The 27,668-nt window shown below is 40.5% G+C and overlaps 1 protein-coding gene and 4 non-coding genes across 5 annotated transcripts; all 5 read right to left on the minus strand.

Annotated features, from left to right (window-relative positions):
* Window positions 1-337: 337 nt before the first annotated feature.
* On the minus strand, window positions 338-501 carry LOC139150738 (U1 spliceosomal RNA). Its single transcript, XR_011556275.1, has one exon. It is a non-coding gene; the product is annotated as a U1 spliceosomal RNA (small nuclear RNA).
* Window positions 502-9,096: 8,595 nt separating this feature from the next.
* On the minus strand, window positions 9,097-9,260 carry LOC139150739 (U1 spliceosomal RNA). The gene has a single exon (XR_011556276.1). It is a non-coding gene; the product is annotated as a U1 spliceosomal RNA (small nuclear RNA).
* A 3,219-nt stretch (window positions 9,261-12,479) lies between these two features.
* Window positions 12,480-12,643, minus strand: LOC139150741 (U1 spliceosomal RNA). The gene has a single exon (XR_011556278.1). It is a non-coding gene; the product is annotated as a U1 spliceosomal RNA (small nuclear RNA).
* Window positions 12,644-15,606: 2,963 nt separating this feature from the next.
* LOC139150740 (U1 spliceosomal RNA) lies at window positions 15,607-15,770 on the minus strand. Its single transcript, XR_011556277.1, has one exon. It is a non-coding gene; the product is annotated as a U1 spliceosomal RNA (small nuclear RNA).
* Window positions 15,771-20,829: 5,059 nt separating this feature from the next.
* On the minus strand, window positions 20,830-22,260 carry LOC139150732 (5-hydroxytryptamine receptor 7-like). The gene has a single exon (XM_070723142.1). The coding sequence runs from the start codon at window positions 22,258-22,260 to the stop codon at window positions 20,830-20,832; it is 1,431 nt and encodes a 476-aa protein (XP_070579243.1).
* Window positions 22,261-27,668: the final 5,408 nt, after the last annotated feature.

The raw sequence follows: 27,668 nt of genomic DNA on the forward strand, positions 1-27,668 counted from the left end.
TCAAAATCGCAAGTTTAAAAACATCTAAGAACATAATTTTTTTTTTTTTTTTTTTTTTTTTAGTGTGGTTGTATTTTTAAATTATTTTATACAGCTATGTACAATGTGCTGAGACGTATGTGTAGTGCATTTTAAACAATTTTTAATAATAATAATAATAATAATTTCTACGTCAACACATGTAAACTTCGGCGATTGCGACGTCGGATAGCTTTCAAATTTCAATGGTGTAGAAGGGTATCCAACGTTTGTTCAATGATTAATAAAAGTTTCATATTTTAAATTTTAGAAACAATTTTAGAAGCCCACATCTGATTCTAACTTTTGTTTAGATTATGAGGGGATAGCGCGAACGCAGTCCCCCTTACCATAAATTATGCACTCGAGTCACCCGCATTTGGGGTGATCGCAGGGGTCAACCCGTCCGGAGTGCAATGGACAGGCCTCACCCTGGGGTAACCACCTTCATGATCATGGTTAGACCCCGTGCCAGGTAAGTATGCTTGAGAGCTGGTCTGGCGAATACTATGTATCTCACATCTTGAAAGACTTGAAGTGGTTGTGCGAAGGGTTACCTTGTTCAGGACTGTCGCCTACTCCCATAATGCGTTTAAACAAAGAATCCGTGTTTCACGATGGACTATTACTCGCAAATTGTTAAGGACGTGGTATATATCAAGTACTACACCTTCTGCATGGTAAAGTACAACTGGTGAGATTTATGCACCAGCCTATCACCGTTATCTTTTTAGAATCTAGTTAACAAGAAGGTATAACTTTGAAAAAAAATTGCACTAAATCTGACCAATCTGACAAAAAATTGTTCCTTCTAATTCGAAGAGTGTTATGTAGGTCATTTCCCCCACACTCATCATGACCTGAGTTCAATAAGTCTAGAACATTCTCAAGGTCACTGCCCTTAATGACCTCACAACCTTGAATTCAATTAGTCATGTTTGGAATGTTCTGGAAAGTTGATTAGTTGTGTAAGAGAGATAATTTTAGAACAGTAATTAGCATGTCAATAAAAGTTCTAGATTGTTCTTATATGCTTATGTAAACACATGAGTATAAATACTGGGACAGCAGGCTTGCAGTCAGACTTTTGGGATCGTGTCTCTTGTGTGTTACTAAACTCCAGCAGTAGTCATTCTCAAGACTTTTCAAGACCTTCACTGCCAACGCTGGATTTATACTGTGGACTTTGTGCAGCTTCAAGCCTGCAAGGACTGTTCATTCATCCAACTGACTGTTACAACTCTGAGACTGGAGCTTTGCCGTCCCAGCTGAGATAAGTAGTCTGTACACTTTTAAAGCTTGTACTCTATCCCTGACCTAGCAATTAGTTTTATTTTCGTAATAAATTTTGTTTAAACGGAAACTGCTGAGTTCACCTTTTTGTTCGTTTTCTCTGCACGTAACAAAATTGGGGGCTTGTCCGGGATACGAATATTTTGAGCCGTTTGACAACATTTTGCCTGCCTTTTCAAAACTACTGTATACTGTGAACTCAGCGAAATTCAATCATGGCGGAATTCAAGCCAGACGAATTTATGGATGACCTTGATCAGGACGCATTTGATTCCCTCAGAAAAGACAACCTCATAGCACTGGCCAATTTCCTTAAAGTAGAAGTCAAAAGATCTATGCGCAAGCGAGAAATTCAATTCAAGATTGCAAAACATTTAGTTAATTCTGGCCATTTTGAAGAGTCTGCCTTAAAAGATTATGAGCCTGAGTCTTCCTTCGAACTCAAAAAATTAGAATTAGAAATTCAGGCAGATTTGGAGCTTAAAAAATTGGCATTAGAAAAAGAAAAAATACAAATGCAATTACAAATGAAAGAAAAAGAATTGCAAATGGAAGAAAGACAGAAAGAAAAAGAAAGGCAGGAAAGATTAGAAATGGAAGAAAGACAGAAAGAGAGGGAATTGGAAATGAAAGAAAAGAATTGCAAATGGAAGAAAGACAAAGGGAGAAAAGAAGAGAGGAAAAGAAAAGGAAAGAGAATTAGCAGAACATCGACTGCAGTTAGAAATGAGACGTTTAGAGCTTAGAAAGTCAGGAAAATTCTTCCCTTCAGACAATTTTGACATCACTAAGCATTTCAGGTTAGTTCCCCTTTCCAAGAAAAGGATGTTGATAAATATTTCCTTCATTTTGAGAAAATTGCTCAGAGTCTGACTGGCCTAAGGAGTCCTGGTCTATGCTTTTGCAGAGTGCTTTGGTGGGTAAAGCCAGAGAAATTTACATTCAGTTGTCAGTAGAGCAGGCTTCAGATTATGATTCTGTGAAGGAATTAATTCTCAAGGGTTATGAGTTGGTGCCTGAAGCTTACCGTCAGAAATTTAGGGATTGTGAGAAGGTGAAGGATCAAACTTATGTTGAATTTGCTCGAACAAAAGAACAACTGTTTGATCGTTGGTGTTCTTCGGAAAAGGTCAGTCAGAATTATGACAAATTACGACAACTTGTTTTGATTGAGGAATTTAAAAGGTGCATCCGGAGTGACATCAAGACGTTTATCAATGAACAAAAGGCAGATACATTAGAGGTTGCTGCACGTTTGGCCGATGATTATTCATTGACCCACAAATCTTCATTTCTCAGCAAACCATCCCAGTCCTTTTCATACAGAAACAATGCAGGTAAATTTAACTCCTCCTTTTCATCCAAGAATTTTTCAAAGGACAGTAGAAAATCAAATGACAACAGTTCACAGAGTTCAAGTAACACTCCCACATCATCAGATCCCAAGTCTCAATCTCCTTCTGACAAACAGTTCGGTACACTTTCTTGTAATTATTGTAAGAAAGACGGCCATTTAATGTCAGAGTGTTTCAAATTGAAAAGAAAACGTGAAGGTCAAAGTGGTCAAAGTGGATCTAAGCCAACGGCTTTATTTCTTCATCAACTCAATTAGAGTCTAATAGTGTGTGTAACACATTTTCTGAGGTTAAACCCTCTTATCCCCAATTAATGAGGTCAAGGTCAATTCTTCTCAAGATAGCATTATGGGTATTTTCGAACCATTTATTCATGATGGTTTTATATCACTTTCTAGTGATTTTTCTTCCGCTACCCCTGTCAAAATTTTAAGAGATACCGGGGCTTCCCAGTCTCTTTTGTTGGCAGATACCCTGCCGTTTTCTGAAAAGTCATTTTCAGGTTCTAAAGTTCTTATTAAGGGGGTAGATTGTAATGACTACATTCCTGTTCCTCTCCATAATGTCTATTTGTCTTCGGACTTTGTTTCTGGACCTGTGACTTTAGGTATTAGGCCTTTTTTGCCTTTTGAAGGGATTCACCTTCTTCTTGGAAACGACCTTGCTGGGGACAAGGTCATACTAATCCACTTGTGACTGATAATCCTAGTTTAGATCAGGATCCAGAGCCAATTGAACAAGAGATACCCGATTTATTTCCTTCATGTGCTATTACTCGAGCCATGTCAAAGAAAACTTCCGAGAATCAAAATACTCTCAAAAATAATGTCACAGATGTTGACTTAAATGACACCTTTCTCAGTCAGGTGTTTGACACGGATCATTCCGTTATCCCTCGTGGATTTGAAACTTCCAGTAAAACTTCTGCTGACCAAGTCAGACATTTTCTAGATCAAATCTCATTGCAGAACAACACAAAGACCCAGATATTTTGTCTTTGTTGACAGGGTAGATGATGAAGGTAAAACTTCAGATAGTTCTGTTTCCTATTATACAAAATCTGGTATTCTCATTCGTAAATGGAGACCTCCAGATGTTTTGGTTGATGACGATTGGGCTATAAAACATCAAATTGTGGTTCCAAAGCCCTATCGTGCTGAAATATTGCGCCTGGCCCATGAAACGCCCTGGGCTGGTCAGTTAGTAGTCAGGAAAACTTATCATAAAATTCTCAGTCACTTTTATTGGCCTAATCTCAGGCAGGATGTAGCACATTTCTGTAAACTTGTCACACATGTCAAATGGTAGGAAAGCCAAATCAGACCATTCCAAAGGCCCCTTTACAGCCAATTCCTGCATTTCAAGAACCATTTAGTAGGATACTAATAGACTGTGTTGGGCCCCTACCAAAAACAAGATCAGGAAATGAGTACATGCTGACAATAATGTGTACATCAACTCGGTTCCCAGAAGCCATACCACTGAGAAATATAAAGACAAAGACTATAGTGAAAGCTTTAGTCAAATTTTTCACTTTATTTGGCCTCCCTAAATGTGTCCAGTCCGATCAAGGCTCCAACTTTATGTCTGGTATTTTTCAACAAGTAATGGATCAGCTAGGCATTAAACAGTATAGGTCATCCGCCTATCATCCAGAAAGTCAGGGTGCTCTCGAGCGATTTTATCAACCTAGAAAAATATGAATAGGACCTACTGTTTTGACACAGAGAAGCAGTTGGATGAAGGAATTCATTTTCTGCTCTTTGCTGTTAGAGAGTCAATTCAGGAGTCTCTTGGTTTTAGCCCATTTGAGCTTGTATTTGGACATACAGTCCGTGGCCCACTTAAGCTCGTTAAAGAGAAATTCCTATCAGACGATGATGATTGTCTGAATATTTTACAATATGTGTCAGATTTTCGTACAAAACTCTCTAAAGCATGTGAATTAGCCAGAGAAAATATTGAGTCATCTCAGCAGTCAATGAAAACAAATATGATAAAAGCACCTCAAAACGGAAGTTTGAACCAGGTCAAAAGGTTCTTGTTCTACTTCCAATTCCTGGCAAACCACTCCATGCTCGTTATATTGGGCCATATCTAATTGATAAGAAATTGAGTGATTTAAATTACATCATAATAACACCTGACAGGCGAAAACAAAAACAGCTATGTCACATAAATATGCTTAAGCCATATTTGGATAGGGATAATCCTACTATAACTCAGCCTGTCAGTGCAGTCAGTTCAAACCATTATGAAGATAGTGATACTGAAACTGACTTGAGTGAAAATACTCTAAACTCAAAGCTGGGCTCGGTCAAGCTTCAGAACTCAGAAATCCTGGAGAAGCTGGAGTCTACAAAGTTGGCACACCTCCAGCCAGAACAACAACAACAGGTGAAAGAACTGCTCCATGAATATAAACACCTGTTTCAAGATGTTCCAACGAGGACAAACGTCATCTATCACGACGTTGATGTTGGGGACAGTAAGCCTGTAAAACAACATCCATACAGACTGAATCCAACAAAAGCGAAATATCTCCAGGAAGAAGTCAAATACCTGCTGGACAATGACTTTATTGAACCCAGTAAAAGTAACTGGAGTTCGCCGTGCATACTTGTTCCCAAATCAGATCACAGTTATCGTATGTGCACGGACTTTAGGAAGGTCAACACTTTAACAAAGACAGACACTTTCCCAATCCCGAGGATTGATGACTGCATCGACCGAGTGGGAAAAGCCAAGTATGTGACGAAATTTGACCTACTGAAGGGATTTTGGCAAGTCCCTCTGACGGATCGTGCTCGTGAAATATCCGCCTTTGTTACACCAGACGGATTGTTCCAGTACAAGGTGATGCCATTCGGAATGAAGAACTCTCCGGCAACGTTCCAACGGATGATCAACGACGTCATATCCGGGCTAGACGGGTGTGCAGCTTACGTTGACGACGTCATCCTGTATAGTGACACCTGGGAGGAACACATCAAGCTCATGCGGAAGTTCTTTGAGAGACTGAGTAAAGCAATGTTGACTGTCAACCTTGCCAAATCTGAGTTTGGTTGGGCGAGGGTAACTTACCTCGGACATACTGTAGGACAGGGTGAGGTAAAACCTGTTGATGCCAAAATCAGTGCCATTTCAAGTTTTCCCATACCAAACTGCAAACGACAACTGATGCGCTTTCTCGGTATGGCTGGTTACTACAGAAAATTCTGTCCAAATTTCTCCACAATTACTGAGCCTTTGACTAACTTACTTAAAAAGAAAGTAAAGTTTGTTTGGTCAGAGCAATGCAACAGGCATTTGATACACTTAAAGCCATACTGCAAAGTGCTCCAGTGTTGTCTGCACCAGATTTCACTTTGCCATTCAAATTAGCTGTGGATGCTAGTGATACGGCTGCTGGTGCTGTTTTATTGCAAGAGGATAGTCATGGTATAGATCATCCTGTTTGCTATTTTTCACGCAAATTTAACAAATCCCAGAGAAACTACTCTACAATTGAAAAAGAGTGTTTATCTTTGATATTAGCTTACAGCATTTTGAAGTTTATGTTACTTCTTCAAATCAGCCAATAGTGGTTTATATTGATCACAACCCTCTTGTTTTTCTGCAGAAATTTAAAGGCAAAAATCAGAGATTGCTAAGATGGAGTTTAATGTTACAGGAGTTTAATCTTGACATTAGACATATCAAAGGCAGAGACAATTTAATTGCAGACTGTCTCTCTCGTATTTAGAGTTTATTGTTGTTCATCACTTTTAATATCACATTTGTAAAAGAAAGATTTTCCTTGAAAAATTTTCTTTTTTTGAAGAGGGGGTGTGTTATGTAGGTCATTTCCCCCACACTCATCATGACCTGAGTTCAATAAGTCTAGAACATTCTCAAGGTCACTGCCCTTAATGACCTCACAACCTTGAATTCAATTAGTCAGTTTGGAATGTTCTGGAAAGTTGATTAGTTGTGTAAGAGAGATAATTTTAGAACAGTAATTAGCATGTCAATAAAAGTTCTAGATTGTTCTTATATGCTTATGTAAACACATGAGTATAAATACTGGGACAGCAGGCTTGCAGTCAGACTTTTGGGATCGTGTCTCTTGTGTGTTACTAAACTCCAGCAGTAGTCATTCTCAAGACTTTTCAAGACCTTCACTGCCAACGCTGGATTTATACTGTGGACTTTGTGCAGCTTCAAGCCTGCAAGGACTGTTCATACATCCAACTGACTGTTACAACTCTGAGACTGGAGCTTTGCCGTCCCAGCTGAGATAAGTAGTCTGTACACTTTTAATACTTGTACTCTATCCCTGACTTAGCAATTAGTTTTATTTTCGTAATAAATTTTGTTTAAACGTTAACTGCTGAGTTCACCCTTTTGTTCGTTTTCTCTGCACGTAACAAAGAGTTGCATAGCTTCTTAGTTATGTAAATTGGTATTGTTATTCTAAAATTGGCTTTTAAAACATGTGTGGAGGGACTGTGATATCAAGCAAGTACGTGTACGTCGAAGATGGTGCGTTTCTGCAGTGGAATGAATTTGCGGTACTTCTCCCTTACAATAACCATAGGGGCAGTTCACATGTCCGTCCCCATGGGCTGGGGCTGAGGAAGGGGTGTATTGATCTCAGCACAGGTTTCTTGTTGCTATCGTTTTTTGGTTGTTGTTTTTTTGATACGTTGGAGTATGATACTGTCAATAAAGATGTATACTGGTTTTCTGAAGATTTCTAAATGTTCTCCTTCACTGCATGCATACACAGTGTCATGTATTTGTCCTGTGATAATCTTACGCTGTTTTATCATGCGTGTAATTGCTTAATGCGCCAAAGCAAGCAAGTGTAATAAGTTACTAATCTGTGGGCGCTGTCACCAGATTATCACGCCGACTCGCAGCGATTTCGAAGCTGTTATCCAATTGGGTGGCTGAATCTTACCAATATAATGAAAACAATACAAATAGACTCCCTAAGTGGCTGTGAATAGTGACAATCGACCAATCAGATATAACCTTGCAAACACGCTGCGAGTCAGCCGTAACTGTGACAAAGCTGACTGGAGTATACGTCATCAGTGTTCTGTGTTCTGTGTGTTCACAGGGACTCATAAGTGCCTATTTAAGTCAATATTACAGCGTTTTTCTTTCTTTTTCAATGTTACAAATAAAGCTGAAGAGCACAACATTTGTGTAGCTGTCTTTTGTGTAGCTTGTATTGGCATGTATAGTGCGCCCTCAATGGGGAATGTGATCATATGTAAATACGACCTTTAGTTCCGTGACCTCTAGCCAATTCCTCTGGCCATGCCTTCTGGCCACGTGTACAGACGTCGCTGTGTTTACTGTATAGCATAGCGAGGGAAGGGCAGGAAGTAGGCATGGCTAGAGCCGGGCCTAGAGGTCACGGAACTAAAGGTCACATTTACGAGGACGCGCTATACATGCCAATACACGCTACACAAAAGACAGCTACACAAGTGTTGTGCTCCTCAGCTGGATTATTTGTAACATTGAAAAAGAAAGAAAAACGCTGTAATATTGACTTAAATAGGCACTTATGAGGCCCTGTGGTGTGTTCTGTTCTGGTGACTTGTCTGTGAGGTTGAAAGTCTTTGTCCCAATCCGGGTATGAAAAATGCACAGCCAGGAATTAATTGCCCACAACCTACTGACTCTGACTGAGACCGAGTCCTCGACAACAATCGTTACTTACTTCCCAGTTTCGAAGACCTGCAGAAAGCCGAGTCGAAGCCTACGGTTATCGGCAACGTAGACGATCGGGAACAGCGCGTAGCTGATGTGAGTGACAAAGACTGCGCGCTGCGGTCAACAGAATTCCTCGCGGAAGGGGCGATGATTCGTAAGTCTCTACGTACTTGCAGACGAAGTATGGAAACCAGCAGATAAAGAATGCTACCCAAGTCCAAAAGACTGTCCTCGCCATTGCCACTTCGTACACACGATACCGCAACCTTCTAGCAACATTTCTGGCTTGAACATATTTGCGATGGCCGACGGGAACACTCTCTTCATCCCCGGACGATGAGCTGTCGCTCAGCTCAGTTTTCTCCCGCCTCTCTTTTTCCGCCCTCTTCCTTCTCTGACATGGGAACCTTCAATCATTTAATTGGAAAGATTTTGATCTATGAGGCTTACATAATGAGTGATAATTTGTACAATTCTTGATGTTCGGCATTGGTGGATATTTGATAACAAAAAAATGATGAAATTTCATCCATTTCCTATGAGCGATTGTTACATGATTATGAATTTTGCGTAATTGAATGTTTTTATTTTCTTCTTACTCTCAATCAAAACAATCTTGAAATCACTTGTCCGATAGCTTTCAAATGCCACTATTTTCTCTGATATCAATCACACGGTACTTCATTTTCCATCTGATTCTAATCTTTAATTAGTTAATGAGGGGATAGCGCGAACGCAGTCCCCCTTACCATAAATTATGCACTCGAGTCACCCGCATTTGGGATGATCGCAGGGGTCAACCCGTCCGGAGTGCAATGGACAGGCCTCACCCTGGGGTAACCACCTTCATGATCATGGTTAGACCCCGTGCCAGGTAAGTATGCTTGAAGAGGGTTTTGGCGAATATTATGTATCTCACATCTTGAAATACTTGAAGTGGTTGTGCGGAGGGTTACCTTGTTCGGGACTGTCGCCTCCTCCCATAATGCGTTTTAACAAAGAATCCGTGTTTCACGATAGACTATAACACGCAAATTGTTAAGGACGTGGTATACTGTACCTTCTGCATAGTAAAGTAAAAAATAATGAGATTCGTACATTAGCTCTAGCCGTTCGGATATTTAGAATATATTTAACAAGAAAGTACAACGTTTATAAATTTGGCACTAAATCTGACCAATCTGACAAAAAATTTTTGGTTTGTGATTTGAAGAGTTGCAAAGCTTCTTTAGTTATGTTAATTAGGTATTGTTATTCTAAATTAATCCATAGACAGTAGAGCAAGTACGAGTACGTGGACGATGGAATTAATTTGCTGTCCTTCTCTCTCACTATAACCATAGACCCTAGAGTTTCTCTCGAGGGTCTAAGCTATAACGTAGTTGCAAAATAGTGATATCCATTCGGTGATATTGGAAACGGGTTTTCTCAAACGTGAATGACGTGTGTGTGTGTGCGTGTGTGTATGTGTGTTTGTGGCGGCGAGTATTTTAGAAGAAATTATTTAACTGCATAATTTAAGTCATCCTCTGTGTTATCTATACACAGACGCAGAACAATATATATGTTATGTTTCGCCGGTTTTTTTATTTCAAAATGACGAATGTGCATTCCATTTGCATTTCCATTTGGGGTTCATTATAAAGTTAATTGTCGCGGCAGTTTATTAGAAATTTCACAGGCTTTGTTATGAATGCATTCAATTTTGATTTTGTCGCTCGTCATCTGATCGACACCCCATCGGTAGCTACTATAATGGCCACTTTGAACAAAATTAACCTCTCCCAAAATCATGTTCAATATGGCGCGAACGCTAGATTTGAAGTGTAACGCCGCAGATATGGTAAACGTTGGCTATTGTAGAAAATCGAAATAATTGTTTACTCGATCACAAATTGCACCTGGTCTAAAGATCCTTTCATTTTTCCTTTTATAATATTTCTCCAGTCGCCCTACCACGTAGTCACAGTTGTCTAGGAGAAGGAAATAAAAAAATCGCCTGTACTTTACAGAAAGCGGACAAATGTGACACAACCCTGTTCCCTATCTAAAAAGCCACTTGGTTGTTTTTATTATTGACTCGTGTGATGGAGTAATGTATTGATATATCTTTTCACGTGTCAATTAGTTCTCGGATCTGTGTTACAACTGCAAATATCATAAGAACCAATGGTGCCATTACAAGTTGAAATATCTTCAATTAATTAAAAATCAATATCTCTATCATTTGAACATAACATGCTTGTAAAATTTAGGACAAACAGGTACAAAATGTTACTTATATGTACACACAAAGACGATTTCCCATCAAACTGAAATATCAGCCAAACGGTATATACAAAGGCGTTTGTGATATATTTTGCACAGACAGGTATTGCTAAAACGCCGCCAGCGGTAACAAAGGTACAACGATGTGAGTTTTATATAGAAAAGGACGGTTTTGGAATGGAAAGACGGAAAAATTTCCTTGTTAATGTAGAGGGAACACTTCTAATTTGCGTTCTACGGTTGTTGTACTCTCCGCGCACACTGAAACTCTACATCTATAGCAATACGTTTGATGATTATGTAGTTTACGTTGTTGTAGTCTAACCACAGCGGTCAACCAACATATGACACCAAATATCGGAGAGTTAACATTCCATTGCATAGATTTACTAATATGATTTGATTGCAATGACTCGATTTTCATTGGAAGATTCACGTGACCTCGATGTTTGATAGGTGTAGAGTTGACCTCGCATATTGAAATTTGATGCGTCAAATAAGGGCGATTGAGGTTCCCTCGCGCACTCACAAAATTTTCCTGAGGATGTTTATTGCAGGCGAGTCCCAAAACCCGGACCGAGACGAGTCGAGACGAGACCAAAAGACCTCCTATCTTACTCATAGAAAAGTTACGGTTTTTTGCACATGGGCAGCATCTGTATCAATGCCAGGAGAAAAAGGACGTTGTTCCACTTCTGTCTTAGTTAGTCAAAGAAGTGATATCCCACCCCTACCATCGACTTATGCTTGTTTATTTTCGTACATTCTATATTTTTTACATCCATGATTCTAGTCAGTGGTTACTTAGCCCTCCGAATCTGAATCTTAACTGAGGCTGCCTCAAATTCCACACACATAACATCCCGGCATAACATACATGAGTGTTACTATCGTTAAGGTAGAAAAATGGTGCAGAGCCACTGTAATAAAATTAAACATATGAGCTCTCAGTTTACTTTCCTATAATGTGTTTATAAATGGTGAATCTAATTTCTAAAAAATGATTACTTAAATCTCCTGTATGTATGTTTCTAATACAAGGTTACCTATTTTGAATTCACAGTAGATATCATAGTAGAATCTGAATCTGGCACTTATCGCTTAGGCCAAAATGCACGCAGTTCGCATGTTTCGAGCTCGCCTTGAACTCGAGTTGAAAAACCTAAACAAATCTTTTTTCAGTTGTTCCAATCGTTGATTGTGCTATATCTTGCTTTGTGCATCAATCTTTGACACTCTCAATAAACTGCAAGCTTTCTGTAGTGTTGTACATAGGCATATAATGTATTTACAACGCCTGGCCTGAGGGGTCATTATGGTCTCGTCTCGACTCGTCTCGGTCCGGGTTTTGGGACTCGCCGTTTATTGCAAGGCCTCGATGAGCCTACTCCTCGTTCATTTCTTGAATGGGAGTCTTGGCAACTTGGGCCACATCATCCTTCGATTCATTGCCGCTGAGTGAGCCGCTGCTGTTCGCTGTGGTCTTCTTATTTCCCCCTGGTTTGTACGCGGAGCCTTTCTTCTGTTCCAGCTCATAGTCTTCATCGACGTCGAACGAGCCAGTCTCCTTTCTGCCGAAGACCTGCAGAAAGCCGAGTCGAAGCCTACGGTTGTCGGCGACGTAGACGATCGGGAACAGCGCGTAGCTGACGTGAGTGCGGCCAACAATATATATGATTACATGCCTCCCCCTTACACAGTTTTCACTCAAAATATACTTATTGGCAAATAATGGTTAAACTCTTTATTGCATATTTGAAATTTTAGGAGCAACATCTCTGAAAACAGTCACAGTACTTCGTTTTCATCTGATTCTAACCTTTAAGTTAATAGTGAGGGGTAGCGCGAACGCAGTCCCCCTTACCATAAATTATGCACTCGAGTCACCCCCATTTGGGGTGATCGCAGGGGTCAACCCGTCCGGAGTGCAATGGACAGGCCTCACCCTGGGGTAACCACCTTCATGATCATGGTTAGACCCCGTGCCAGGTAAGTATGATTGACAGCTGGTCTGGCGAATATTATGTATCTCACATCTTGAAAGACTTGAAGTGGTTGTACCGAGCAAGAGTTAAGCTTACCTTGTTCAGGACTGTCGCGTACTCCCATCATGCATTTTAACAAATAATCTGTGTTTTACAATGGACTATTACCACAGGGCCTCATAAGTGCCTATTTAAGTCATTATTACAGCGTTTTTCTTTCTTTTTCAATGTTACAAATAAAGCTGAAGAGCACAGCACTTGTGTAGCTGTCTTTTCTGTAGCGTGTATTGGCATGTATAGTGCGTCCTCGTAAATGTGACCTTTAGTTCCGTGACCTCTAGGCCCGGCTCTAGCCATGCCATGCCTACTTCCTGCCCTGCCCTCGCTATGCTTACTGTACTAAGTGCCTATTTAAGTCAATATTACAGCGTTTTTCTTTCCTTTTTCAATGTTACAAATAAAGCTGAAGAGCACAACACTTGTGTAGCTGTCTTTTGTGTAGCGTGTATTGGCATGTATAGTGCGTCCTCGTAAATGTGACCTTTAGTTCCGTGACCTCTAGGCCCGGCTCTAGCCATGCCATGCCTACTTCCTGCCCTGCCCTCGCTATGCTTACTGTACTAAGTGCCTATTTAAGTCAATATTACAGCGTTTTTCTTTCTTTTTCAATGTTACAAATAAAGCTGAAGAGCACAACACTTGTGTAGCTGTCTTTTGTGTAGCGTGTATTGGCATGTATAGTGCGTCCTCGTAAATGTGACCTTTAGTTCCGTGACCTCTAGGCCCGGCTCTAGCCATGCCATGCCTACTTCCTGCCCTGCCCTCGCTATGCTTACTGTACTACACAGCGACGTCTGTACACGTGGCCAGAAGGCATGGCCAGAGGAATTGGCTAGAGGTCACGGAACTAAAGGTCGTATTTACATATGATCACATTCCCCATTGAGGGCGCACTATACATGCCAATCAAGCTACACAAAAGACAGCTACACAAATGTTGTGCTCTTCAGCTTTATTTCTAACATTGAAAAAGAAAGAAAAACGCTGTAATATTGACTTAAATACGCACTTAGAGCCCCTGTGCTATTACAAGCAAATTGTTAAGGACGTGGTATACTGTACCTTCCGCATAGTAAAGTTACAATAGAGAGATTCGTACGTTAGCTCCAGCCGTTCGGGTTTTTAGAATACAGTTTACAGTAAAGTATAACGTTGATAAATTTGGCACTAAATCTGACCAATCTGAAAAAATATTATCGGTTTGTGATTTGAAGACTTGCAAAGCTTCTTTAGTTATGTTAATTGGGTATTGTTATTCTAAATTAATCCATAGACAGTAGAGCAAGTGCGAGTACGTCGACGATGGAATTAATTTGCTGTCCTTCTCCCTCACTAAAACCATAGACCCAAGAGTTTCTCTCGAGGGTCTAAGCTATAACGTAGTTGCAAAATAGTGATATTCATTCGGTGAGATTGGAAACCGGTTCTCTCAAACGTCGCTGACGTATGTGTGCGTGTATGTATGTATGTATGTATGTATGTATGTATGTATGTATGTGTTTTTGTGCCGGCGAGTATTTCAGAAGAATAATTTCAGCCATCCTTTGTGTTATCAATACAAAGACGCAGAACAATATATTTGTTATGTTTCGCCGTTTTTTTTTATTTCGAGATGACGAATGTGCGTTCTATTGTCACTAATGAAATTTACCCAAGGCGATATGCAAACTGCAACCACCGGGCTTACCAAATTCAAATAAATCTCCCGCTGTTCTAGGGGTTCATTATAAAGTTTTTAATTGTCGCGGCATTTTATTAGAAATTTCACAGGCTTTGTTATGATTGCATTCAATTTTGATTTTGTCGCTCGTCATCTGATCGACACCCCATCAGTAGCTACTATAATGGCCACTTTGAACAAAATTAACCTCTCCCAAAATCATGTTCAGATATGGCGTGAACAATAGGAAGTGTAACGCCGCAGATATGGTAAACGTTGGTTATTGTAGAAAATCGAAATAATTGTTTACTCAATTACAAATTGCAACTGATCTAAAGATCCTTTCATTTTTCCTTTTATAATATTTCTCCAGTCGACCTACCACATAGTCACAGACTTGTCAAGTAGAAGAAAATAAAAAATCGCATGTACTTTACAGAAAGTGGACAAATGTTTCACAACCCTGTTCCCTATGTAAAAAGCCACTTGGTTGTTTTCATTATTGACTCGTGTGATGGAGTGCAAGACGTGTACTGATATATCTTTACATGTCAATTAGTACTCGGATGTGGTTGACAAGCTATAACTCATGTTGTGTTACAACTGCAAATATCATAAGAACCAATGATGCCATTACTAGTTGAAACATCTTCAATTAATCAAAACTCAATATCTCTATCATTTGAACATAACATGCTTGTAGAATTTAGGACAAACAGGTACAAAATGTTACTTATATAAAGACGATTTCCCATCAAACTGAAATAACAGCCAAACGGTTATACAAAGGCGTTTGTGATATTTTTTCACAGACAGGTATTGTAAAACGCCGCCAGCGGCAGCAAAGGTACAACGATGTGAGTTTTATATAGAAAAGGACGGTTTGGGAACGGAAAGACGGAACACTTCTAATTTGCGTTCTACGGTTGTTGTAGTCTCCGCGCACACTGACTACATCTATAGGAATACGTTTGATGATTATATAGTTTACGTTGTTTCGTCTACCACAGCGGTCAACAAACATGTCACCAAAGATCGGAGAGTTAACATTCCGATGCATAGATTTACTAATATGATTTGATTGCAATGACTCGATTTTCATTAGAAGATTCACTTGACCTCGATGTTTGATGGGTGTAGAGTTGACCTAGCACAACTCTTTATTGTATATTTGAAATTTTAGGAGCAACTTCTCTGAAAACAATCATACACGGTACTTCGTTTTTCACCTGATTCTAACCTTTGATTAGTTTATGAGGGGATAGCGCGAACGCAGTCCCCCTTACCATAAATTATGCACTCGAGTCACCCCCATTTGGGGTGATCGCAGGGGTCAACCCGTCCGGAGTGCAATGGACAGGCCTCACCCTGGGGTAACCACCTTCATGATCATGGTTAGACCCCGTGCCAGGTAAGTATGCTTGAGAGCTGTTCTGGCGAATATTATGTATCTCACATCTTGAAAGACTTGAAGTGGTTGTGCGGAGGGTTACCTTGTTCGGGATTATCGCCTACTCCCATCATGCATTTTAACAAAGGATCCTTGATTTACGGTGGACTATTACACGCTATTTGTTAGGGACGTGGTATTTATTAAATTATACTAGCATACCTTCCGCATGGTAATACTGGTGAGATTTGTACACTAGCCGATCGCCGTTGATTTGTTTTTAGATGTCGTTTACAAAAAAGTATAACGTTTAAAATATTGGCACTAAATCTGACAAATCTACTGTTCATTTCTAATTTGAAGAGCAGCAGAGCTTCCTAGGTTATGTTAATTAGGTATTGTTATTCTAAATTAAATTGGCTTTGAAAACAAGTAAAGAGTATGTCGACGATGGTACGTCACTACACTCAGCGGGATGAATTTGTGGTCCTTCTCCCTTACTATAACGAAGTTGTAAAATAGTGATAGTCATTCGATGATATTGGAAACGGGTTGTTCACAAATGTAGCTGGCTTTATCGGGACAGAAGGGAAATTCATCAATGCACTGGTTTGGATCGACGAAATTATATTGCTGAACATTAGAACGTTACTACATATAACCGAAAACTAATATCATAGTCCCTCCACACTGTGCTAATATCAACGTTTTGTCACAGACAGTGCCGTAGAGCTTACAGTATGAATCATCAGCAATTATATGCAACACTCTGCATTGAAAACTTGATGTACATTTTGGTATTTCTTTTGGTATTTCTTTTCTTATGATCATGGTTAGAGCCCCGTGCCGATAAGTATGCTTGAATTACATTCCAGCCAAGCTTATCTATTCTAGCTATCCGAAACTGATGAAATTTCATATGCGAAACAATAGAGAGTTTCGTCAATGGGCACTAAAGACTACAATTGTGCGCAACATGTTCAGCTAAGTGCCCGATGGAGATGAATATGTTGGAAGTTTGGTGTTTCTGTGTGTGTGTGTGTGTGTGTGTGTGTGTGTGTGTGTTTGTGTGTATGTTTGTGCGCGCGCGTGTGCCAGAATTCGAATGGACCACGGTACAAACAAACCCACGTGTGTAAACGCGCTTGGACGAACCATAGGGAACAGATGAAAGGACCCTGGGGTAGGGAGGAGATTTTTTTGTGTGCAACGGTTTACCTTATTTGATTTTATTAATTTTGACTGTGATATTTCAAATAAAGAGTTCAACTCCACACCGTCTGACTGCTTTATATATTACCGACAAGTCCTTATCTCCTCTCCAACTTGTGTATACACCACTGTAATTGCTCCGAAAACATTGCCAACTTGCTATTAATCCGCTGTCCGTATCAGCGGATTAAGTGATTGAGTCAACACCACAGCCGTCACACATTAGTAAAATAAGGAAAGGGTTGAAAATCACAGACACAGTATCACAAAAAAACGCAAATCTGAGCAGATATAGAAGTCAATCGAAATTAACGACTATCAAAAGCATCGCTATACCGATGAACTGTTACATGCCAAAGTACGCCGTCTAAAATGGTCACTCTTGAGCCAGAAAACCAATCTATTTTTGAGTCGGTCATGGTCCGATGTCGTCCGTAAGAGCGGAAGTCGGAAGTAGAACCTTTTGACCTCAAACCTGTTTATTCCAATCCAGAAGTAAACATATTTCCCATGATGCGTTTGATGTTACATAATGTCAAAGTTAGTACATCATGCTCAAAATGAGCAAAAGTTTTATAAGATCACGCTACACGACTGGTTTTAATCAATCCTACAAAATAAAAACAAGGATTCAATTTGTATCCTTTTTGTCACAAAATGTTGCTAACGATGAGTTAAAGAATATGACCAAAACTTCTGTAAATCCTGCACGGAAAGAGCTGAAGGGCGAGGTATCACGTTTCCTGCCTCTGCATCTACACAAACCTCCTTGGTCAATCGAGGTGGTAGCTTCAACAGCCACAGACAAGGAGAATTTTTCTCCTTGTAGCGAGGCTCAGACAGCATCAATCGAACGAACACCGCTGCAGGCAGCTCAATATAGATTGATGTCATCGTGTATGCCAGTATTATACACTATCCATATTCAGATACTATTCGATGCCACCATCGTCACCGTACATCAATAGCGTCTATCGTAAACGTAGCACACTGTCATCGACTGTGACTGACTCGTTTGCCCGGCCTCCCCGCTAATACATCAGCAAGAATCCGTACCATGAAGTTCTCACCTACAGGTACTCCAAAAGAACCTCCACAATGTGCACATCGTATCAACAAAACATCTTGAATGTCAAGGAACACGATTAGACTTCCTAATATTAACCCCAATTATTACCAGGATTACGAATTTACTGACATTTTCTTGCCCGTTCTCGTTTTAAAATGTTAGTGTGTTTTTCACTTCCGCGTCCATGTGTAGCGTAATTTATAGTATTTTCCCAAAAAGACGGACAGCCCTCGCTTCAGTTCCCGAGAACTAGATGGATAAAATCATTAACTTCTTATTCAGTTTTGCCGGTACTGTGAGCACGCCTTTTCAATAAAAACGATTTCATGGTATTCGCCACATTGTCTGTGTATTTGTCTGTAAAAACGTCAGCGGCTGCGTTTAGGTTGATGCGCGGCACAACAGAGGGTCCACGCTGACTTTTATATATTTTCGCTGTATTGTTATGCACTTTCCACCATTATCATTCCTCAAACACGCAACTCAACGACGACAGCACATAATCTGAATGAACTGAAAGGATGGACTTAGCTTTTTAAAGTTCTAGGGTATAGGAAAATGTAGTCAGGAACTTAACCTATGTCATCAAAAATGTTGTAACGTTGCTGTTCTCCTTCAGGCAATCCAGATCATGTATTTTAATTTTTTCTGAGCTGTCTCTCCACATGGTGTGTTGTTAGTGACTTTTTAACTTTTCTACATTTTCTCTCCTGATCGGTCGGACGGTAGCCTAGTTGATTTCATCACAGACCAAGGGCTTCAATTTCTCTGAACGAGAATAGTTTAAGCGTCCACGGTCGTAGATTTCAGGTTTCCGATTTTTCCCAATATTTTCTCTCCACAACAGATCGCGCCAGGTCGTGGCTGTAAAGTGTTGAATTTTCACGACATTTTTCTCAACGACCGTGACTTTCAGGTATTCGACTTCATTTTCTGTCCACGACCGGTTGAGGTAGTGGCCGTAAAGTGTTAAATTTTTCCCGACATTTTCTCAACGATCGGTCATGAGGTTATGTCTTTCAAGCTTTGACTTTTTCCCCGGTAATTTTTTTCAACGACCGGTCGTGGCTATAAAGAGTTGAATTTAGCCCGAAATTTTCTCAATGATCGGTCATGAGGTTATGGCTTTCAGGTTTTTCTTTTTTTTTCCCGGTAATTTTTCTCCAGTGACCGATCGTGAGGTCGTGGCTGTAAGTGTTAAGTGTGGAATTTTTGCCAACATTTGTCTACACGACCGGTCGCGAGGTTGTTGCTCTCTCAATGGCCGGTCACTAGGGAGCTCCTTTACCGTTTATTTATGAATAATAAGTTGTGTACCTTCCTATTTATTTACGAATTCATGAATATTTAAGCGTCCACTAGTTTACGGACGACATCGTGACACTGTGTCTGTGATCTTCAACCCTTTCCTTATTTTAATGCGTGTGGGACGGCTGTGGTGTTGACTCAATCACTTAATCCGCTGATACCGACAGCGGATTAGCAAGTTGGCAATGTTTTCGGAGTAATTACAGCGGTGTATACACAAGTTGGAGAGGAGATAAGGACTTGTCGGTAATATATAAAGCTGTCAGACGGTGTGGAGTTGAACTCTTTATTTGAAATATCACAGTCAAAATTAATAAAATTAAATAAGGTAAACCGTTGCACAAAAAACCCTCCCTCCCCACCCCAGGGGACTGATTTCTTTCCCCTATGGGTTAACCTGGGATTTTTGTAGAAAACCTAAATAAGCGTTTACTTGATAACTTGATAACAAATTGATAACAAATTGCACCAGATCAAAAGATCCTTTCGTTTTTCATTTCATTTCATTATTTTTTCCGGTCTACCTAACAAGTTATGACAGATTTGTCATGTAGAAGGAAGTAAAAAATTGCCTGCACTTTTATCTTAAAAAGACAAAAAGTGGAAAATGTTTAACAACCCTGTTCTCTATGTAAATAGCCACTTGATTATTTTCACTGATTTAGTCTTCTGATGGTTTGGTGTGCTAGACGTAAGTACAGAAGTGTTCTGATATATCTTCACAATTACAACTCGGATCTGGTTGACAAACTAAAACTCATGTTACAACTGCAAATATCATAAGAACCCCTTATGACATTACTAATCGAAACATCGTTAATTAATCAAACTAAATATCTCTATCATTCGAACATAACATGATTGTAAAATTTAGGACGAACACTTTCCTTGAAAAGTAAAAACTGTTACAGAAAATGTACACACAAAGAAGGGGTTTCCATCCAAATGAAATCTCAGCCAAGCAGTTGGTAATGATATGTTTCGAAAGGCATTTGTGACATATTTTGTACAGACCAGCGTAGCTAAAACGCCGCCAGCGGCAACAAAGGTACGATCATATGAGTTTTATATAGAAAAGGACGGTTTGGGAATGTAAAGACTATTCAATTTCCTAGTTAAAATAGAAAGGAAGACTTCAAATTTGTGTTTTAGGGTTTTTGTACACTTCGCGCACACTGAAATTCAACATCTATAACATGTATTATGCAGTGTACAAAGTTTCGTCCACTAAAACATACATTAGCTGTCGAAGTCTAACCACAGCTGTCCATCAAAATCTGATACCAAAAATCGGAGTTTACTTTCCAATGCATATATTTTACAAATATGTTTTGATTGCAATTATTTGATTTGTAATTGAAAGATTGGCTTCAATGAATGATTGGAGTAGAGTTGAACCAGCACACTGAAATATGCATTGTCTAGAGGCTGTTGAGGTTACCTAGTAACACTCACAAAATAGTTTTCTTGAGGATGTTTATTGCAAGGCCTCGATGAGTCTACTCCTCGTTCATTTCTTGAATGGGAGTCATGGCAACTTGGGCCACATCATCCTTCGATTCATTGCCACTGATCGAGCCGCTACTGTTCGCTGTGGTCTTCTTATTTTCCCCTGGTTTGTACGCGGAGCCTTTCTTCTGTTCCAGCTCATAGTCTTCATCGACGTCGAACGAGCCAGTCTTCTTTCTGCCGAAGACCTGCAGAAAGCCGAGTCGAAGCCTACGGTTGTCGGCGACGTAGATAATCGGGAACAGCGCGTAGCTGATGTGAGTGACGAAGACTGCGGTCAACAGAATTCCTTGCGGGAGGGGCGATGATTCATAGGTCTCTACGTACTTGCAGATGAAGTATGGAAACCAGCAGATAAAGAATGCAATCCAAGTCCAGAAGACTGTCCTCGCCATCGCCACTTCGTATACACGATACCGCACCTTTCTAGCGACATTTCTAGCGTGAACATATTTGCGATGACCGACGGGAACGCTCTCTTCATCCTCGGACGATGAGCTGTCGCTCAGCTCCGATTTCACCCTCCTCTCTTTTTCCGCCCTCTTCTTCGCGCTGGCTTCCTTCTCCGACATGGGAATCTTCAGCCTCTTTCGCAGAATCCTGCGCTTCATCTTATCCTGCGAACGTCGAACGCGGTCGCCGTACGAGTCTTTCGACTTTGACCCCGCTCTGTCGTCGCCCGGGTCAGCGCCAACCCGACGGTGCTCTCTTATTCGCCCTAGGATTAGGACCCAGCAGGCGATTGAGAACGCCAGCGGTATGACAAGCGTCATCACGAATGTGAAATGAAGGTGAGATACTTGCTTCTGCCAACCAATGGCCGTCATCCTACACTGGTACTCCAGTGGCAAGTAAGCATATTCTCCCCAGCCGGCCAGCGGGAACACGACCAGGACACAGTCGAAGAACACGATGCCCATGACAACGATCGCCGTCACCATCTCGGAGAAAATTTCCTCGTGTTTGATCGGCCGGCAAATTCTAAGGTATCGCTCGAAGCAAATCAGTCCCAAGGTGTGAACAGTCAGGTGGTAGCAAACGTTGGCCACGTAGGCGGATATTGAGCAGAATACATCACCCATTTTCCAAGCGCCCATTATAATCGAAATGAGGGACGGTATGAGCAAGAAGGGCACTGTGATTAAATGCGCTACTGTTATCAGCACCACAAAGTACATGGGTCCGGGTTTTCTCAGCCGAGGCACCTTGCAGAACACCACCAACACGAAAATGTTTTCCAGAAGCACGAAAAGTATGATTAGTACGAGAATGGCCGCTAGGATTGCCTCTCCTGGCCCGGGATACAGTGGCTCTATGACGCTGACATTAGTGGGACTGACTGTGGAGTTTGTGAAGTTGGCTGTGGAGTTGGTGAAGTTGCCTGTGACTGTGTAGTTTGTGTAGTTTCCTGGATCCGCCATATTGTTTTCTTCTCAACGTCACAATAAGTTGACTGGAGGATATGTCCTCGGTTGTGTGACTTGTCTGAGAGGTTGAAAGTCCTTGTCCCAATCCGGGTATGAAAAATGCACAGCCAGGAATTAATTGCCCACAACCTACTAGCTCTAACTGAGACCCAGTCCTCGACAACAATCGTTACTTACTTCCCAGAATTAGTGAGCAGTGTTAACGATCGATGTTGACGTGTTCTTACATACCATTGTCAACAACTGGACATGAGTACGTACGCATTGTTGCGACGGACACGACTCACTGCTACTCAAAGCTGTTTTAGCAAAGTGTACGAAATGTTCGATATGTTTGTCAAATCCAAATCAATACTGGTAAATGCTGTCCCACTGTTCCCAATTCCGCTTCTTGCCATGCTACAACTCCGGCCGCAGTTCCCTCGGCACATTCCTTCACACCATGTCCTGGTTGTTTCTTGACGACAGTGGCTTTGTTCTCCAGTCTGACGTCATCACAATTGTGATGGAAATAGCGCCCTCTATGTCTACGTCTCTTAACCCTCATCTCCTACCTCACTCAGAGTGGGTAGAGAAACATGTACCTATACTGAACTTCGAGAATTGATAATTAAATGATACACAACAGCAATAATATGCCGTATGCGGTGGTCGTCACACCCCACGAGCGTACTGTGTACCCTCGAAAGACTCACCACTTTTATTTACACAATTCCCCCCCCTTACAACGCATTGTCAAAAGGCAACTGACTTACAAGATCTATAAAACTGCATTACAAGATTTAGAGATTATACATATAAAAATACTTGTGTGGACATCGTGGAGTTTCGACCGAGACTGTGGACATCGTGGAGTTTCGACCGAGACTGAAGACAAAAGACCTTTACACCAATATATACGTATTCAACACCTGGTGACACAAGCGTCAATCAAAGGAATTCTCTTATGTAACGAATAGATAGTAATTATATGCTAATCTTCGAAACGCATATAATTGTTCATTCTCTACTGTCTATTGTCAAATGAGCCTGAGTGTACGTTATGACCATAAACCATTTCCTCTATAAATTTTAGGTTTGACAACATACATAGTACAAATATACCATGGCTGAGTGCAAAAATTGTGGGGTTTTTTTCTTAATCCAAATTTGTCTTTTCTTTTATACATACACGTGTCATTTACAAGCCTTAGGATGGAAATTAAGAATGATATAAAAGTCACAAAAATTATACCGTGATTGAACTCTACATTCTGTTAAAGCATGTCCATAATGTTCATAAGCCACATGCAGTTTCAGTTTACTGGTATCGTGAAGGCCTATACAACACGATTGGAACTAATTTGGGATAATTGGATGGTGAAGTAATGTCAGTTTAATCTGAACATGTAAGCTCACCTGCTTTTCTTTTTAAGTTAAACACTTGTGTTTATGAGTAATTTATAACATTCAGCTACAGGGTACCTACCAATTTTGAGAAATTTGAAAAATTTGAAGATCCAACAATCCCAAATTAGTTCAAATCGTGTTATACGTAAACCTGGAGCTACGGTGACAACAGAAAACTAAATCTCATTATCACTCTTTTTTGCTAGGTGGCTAGGTTAGGCCCAACCTGGGTATGATCCCTAAACCTGGTTCCCTGTCAGTACTGTCGCTGAGTGTGTATAATACTCAGTAGAGTCAGGTCAGGGTTTGCCTATGGTGGTCAATACAAAGAACATGCTGGTCGTTCGACGAAGACGGTATAAAAACATAATCATTACTGATTAACTTGTCAGTGCAAACAAAATATATATTTTATATGATCTCTCTGTCTCTGTTTCTGCCTGCCTGTCTGTCTGTCTCTCTCTCTCTCTCTCTCTCTCTCTCTCTCTCTCTCTCTCTCTCTCTCTCTCTCTCTCTTCCCACACAAACCGAATGGAAATCATGATGAAGCCAATATCGTTACAAAAATGACAAATCGGTTTTGAATACTGGAGTGTCTCAGTTTAAATAAATCATGCCTGCCTTTGTTTCATGAATACATATCCCGGAATCCCTCTTTCCAGTGCAGTGTTGGTGGTCCGACCTACAGGAAAAAGCGCCACCAACGGTTAAATATGTAGACGCCTTATCAGTCTACGGGTTGCACAGCAAACGGAGACCACTGAAGGGAGGAGAACATTCTTCATGCCACCCACGATTTGTTCGATTACAGGAAGGATTGAAGTACAAAAGTAAACGTGGATTATCTTCTATTGACACCATGGGTTCGTCAGTTACCTGGAAGCGGTCACATATTTAAGAATCGTACGGGGTCACGAGTGGTTTGACGGGAAATGACGGAACAAAGAATTGACACCGCTGATATCGCTGCGATGACAATGAACCTGCAAAGCCATACATAGAAAACCTCTAGCAATCATTTTGAGTACAAGTTTATATAAATCGCGGACGAAGTTCAAAAAAGTCAGTTCAATCTGATACATCCTGGGAAGGAAAAATCCAGTCAACCGGAAGAGGAAGGGTTGGTTTTTGAACGAGGACGACGATTAAACTGCTGGGAGAAATTTCGTGTGTTGACATGATGACACCCGCATTTTCGCTCGTTGTAGAAAAGATTAAGCGAAGTTACTCTTCAAAATATTCCATTTTCTGTGTTGTCCGGACATTATACACACTACCGCACTCCTTTTCCCTGTTGTTTTGTCCCTTCTAAAAACAAATGATTACGCTTCCATCGTCAAAATCCTTTTGCTGTTGAAAAAATACACTCGAGGTAATTTCTGCCGAAACTCCGCATGTAGCGCTGACCTTCACAAGAAGACTACTTCAAGTAAAGTCTGTTAATTAACGGATGGATAGAATTCTGTGAAGATTATTATACACGTATCACAGCGTGTTTGCAAATATCAAAATCTGGACGACCCAGACCAGAAATATGACCTTTCAATGGCTGCTATTACAGGTCTATATGCTGCTGTGGCGAGCAGCTCTCGAGGCACACGCGCACATACGGAGGCTAGTTTCGATCACACGCGGAGACAGAAACAGTCCTGACGCTATTTCGAATTTTCTGCACATAAAGGGCGTGGAGAACGTGTCGGAACCAATTAAAAAAACACGGACCAGTGTATCTTTGGAACCTTGCATCACGAAACAAGTTTATTTTCCCCATGATTTCATCTTCCATACCAACAAAGCTTGATGTTGATACGTAACCGTGAAAAAATCCTTGAAAACAAGCTGAATTCCACTTCTGCGGAGAAAGAGTGTATAATGGATTGAAACAAACGTAGTTTGTCCTTCGATTTGTAAGTATGCGTATCAATTGAGTTCAAGGAAAACATCGAAATTTATCACCATCCTACAAGACCGCGCATTCATTTTGTTAATATTACAGTAATGATAATCTCAAGCCATTCCTGGAAGTTAAAAGCACGACTTCTCTGTGTTGCACGCTGGAAACCACGAATGAACGGTGTACAATGTACACGCTGACGTTCGTTCGTCAGAACAACCAAACAAAGCGAGGAGCTCCAGGGACTCGGCCTTCCCACGAATGGTTGAACTTTCCCCTTCCATCTCCATATAGGGCATATGACCTTCAACGAGGCTTTGATAGCTCCGCGAAGGCCTATACCGAGAAATTTACCAACGCCATCGCGGAAGGACATGCGTGTGTACGCGTAAACAGCCACGTAAACAGCAGAGACCGGGAAAATACAGGCTTCTTTGTCTTACTGAGGGAGTTTTGATGTTGAGTGATCTTTTCTGATAATTATTTGACGGGTGTAAGTATGTGTATGTAAATCACAATTTCGGGTTGTCTTCAAAGTTGGACCAACATACTCTAGTTGTTAGCTTGTCAATGAAGCTTGTATATACATGTAATACACGCAGGAGTATTCTGTACTGTCCGTCGCTCGCATCGAGTTAAACTTCAGACTTATTTTCTCATATTGAAGAATGCACTAACACCTAGATTCGCAGTCCGTTTATTTAAAACGTAATAAAATAACCAACTTTTGATAAAGTTGTCAGAATCTCCGTTCGTAAAAAAGAGAGTAGTGCAAACGCGAGCATTCATTTTGCTCACAACGCGAATCATGATGTCACTATGAATTCTTGTCCGGGGGCTAAAATTCGGATGTCAACAGTAACGTTGGACAAATACGGGCTGTGCTGACAAGTTGAACATTTTTCATCTCAACATGATTTTGAAAGTAGAAGGAGAAACTACGTTATACAGTACAGTGCCACAGGTGCTCAAATCAACCAGTGATCGCGAAGCCCCCTGTTATGTACGTGTACAGGGGGCTTCGCGGTCGCTGGTTGATTTGAGCACAGAGAAACATATAGACAATCTATCTTTCTCTATGATTTGAGCACCTGTGTACAGTACATACAGCTAGCGGGCTTTATACATAGGCTGGTCTGTTGTGACTGCCTTCCCTCCTAAATTATACCCACCCTTGGCCTTTTGTAAAACAGAACCCGGGCCTATATGGCTGATGAATGGTAGGAAGGCCCCGGCGGCGACTAATGATATGTCGTCTTTGTGATTTGGGCTCAGAAAGACGACGCGGGTAACTTCTGATCGCCGATTGCTAAGTATGTCAGCGTAAAGTAACCACGTCAGTCGCAATAGAGAAAGAAACAGCTTTGTCAAAAGTCAAGTGAAATAGTTTTACCAATCCTCTTCCAAGGACTTTTATTTCAGGAAGTATCCACAAAAACTTCGAACGAAGTAACAGCCAACAAAGGAAATTGCGGTTCTCGCATTAAAGTAGGGTGGCCAAGCCATTTTTTTCTCTTGTTTATACACACAGTTTAAATGGCTTTTTAGCAAGAATGGGGTAAAAGAAGAAAAATTAAAAAAAAATTATGCAAATAGCTGTATCCAATCAAAAGTTATGAATTTTTAAAGCAATAAGAATGCCATTTTTTCGCGGACAATTTTCGGCAAATTTTAAAATTATTTCAATGAATGCCGATCCTTCAAGTTTGGCAACCCATAATTCTTTATTTACTTCACATGGAATCATTAAACTATGTGTCTTGTGCACAGATTTGCCTAATATTACGGAAAAATCAAGATTTGACTGATGCACAGTCTTGGATTTTGAAACTGTGAGGTGTTGAAAATTGAAAATATTTTGTCTGACTTAGTCAAAATTGCGGCGGCACCGTACCATAGAAAAATGGATGGATTTTTATGTTTTTATGAATTTTGAATTCACATAACTTAAAAACTAGAGCTCACAATACAATGAAATTTTGTCACAATGTTATTTAATAACACTCAATTCTAACAAATCAATTTAAACTGCCAATTGTCTTTTAATGCAGTTCATTTTCAGCCATGAAATTGTAAGAAATAGCTGTCCCTAACTTCAGCCTCAGGCAGGCTGTCAATG

This window comes from Ptychodera flava, chromosome 14, assembly GCF_041260155.1.
Source record: "Ptychodera flava strain L36383 chromosome 14, AS_Pfla_20210202, whole genome shotgun sequence".
Classification (NCBI taxonomy): Eukaryota; Metazoa; Hemichordata; class Enteropneusta; family Ptychoderidae; genus Ptychodera; species Ptychodera flava.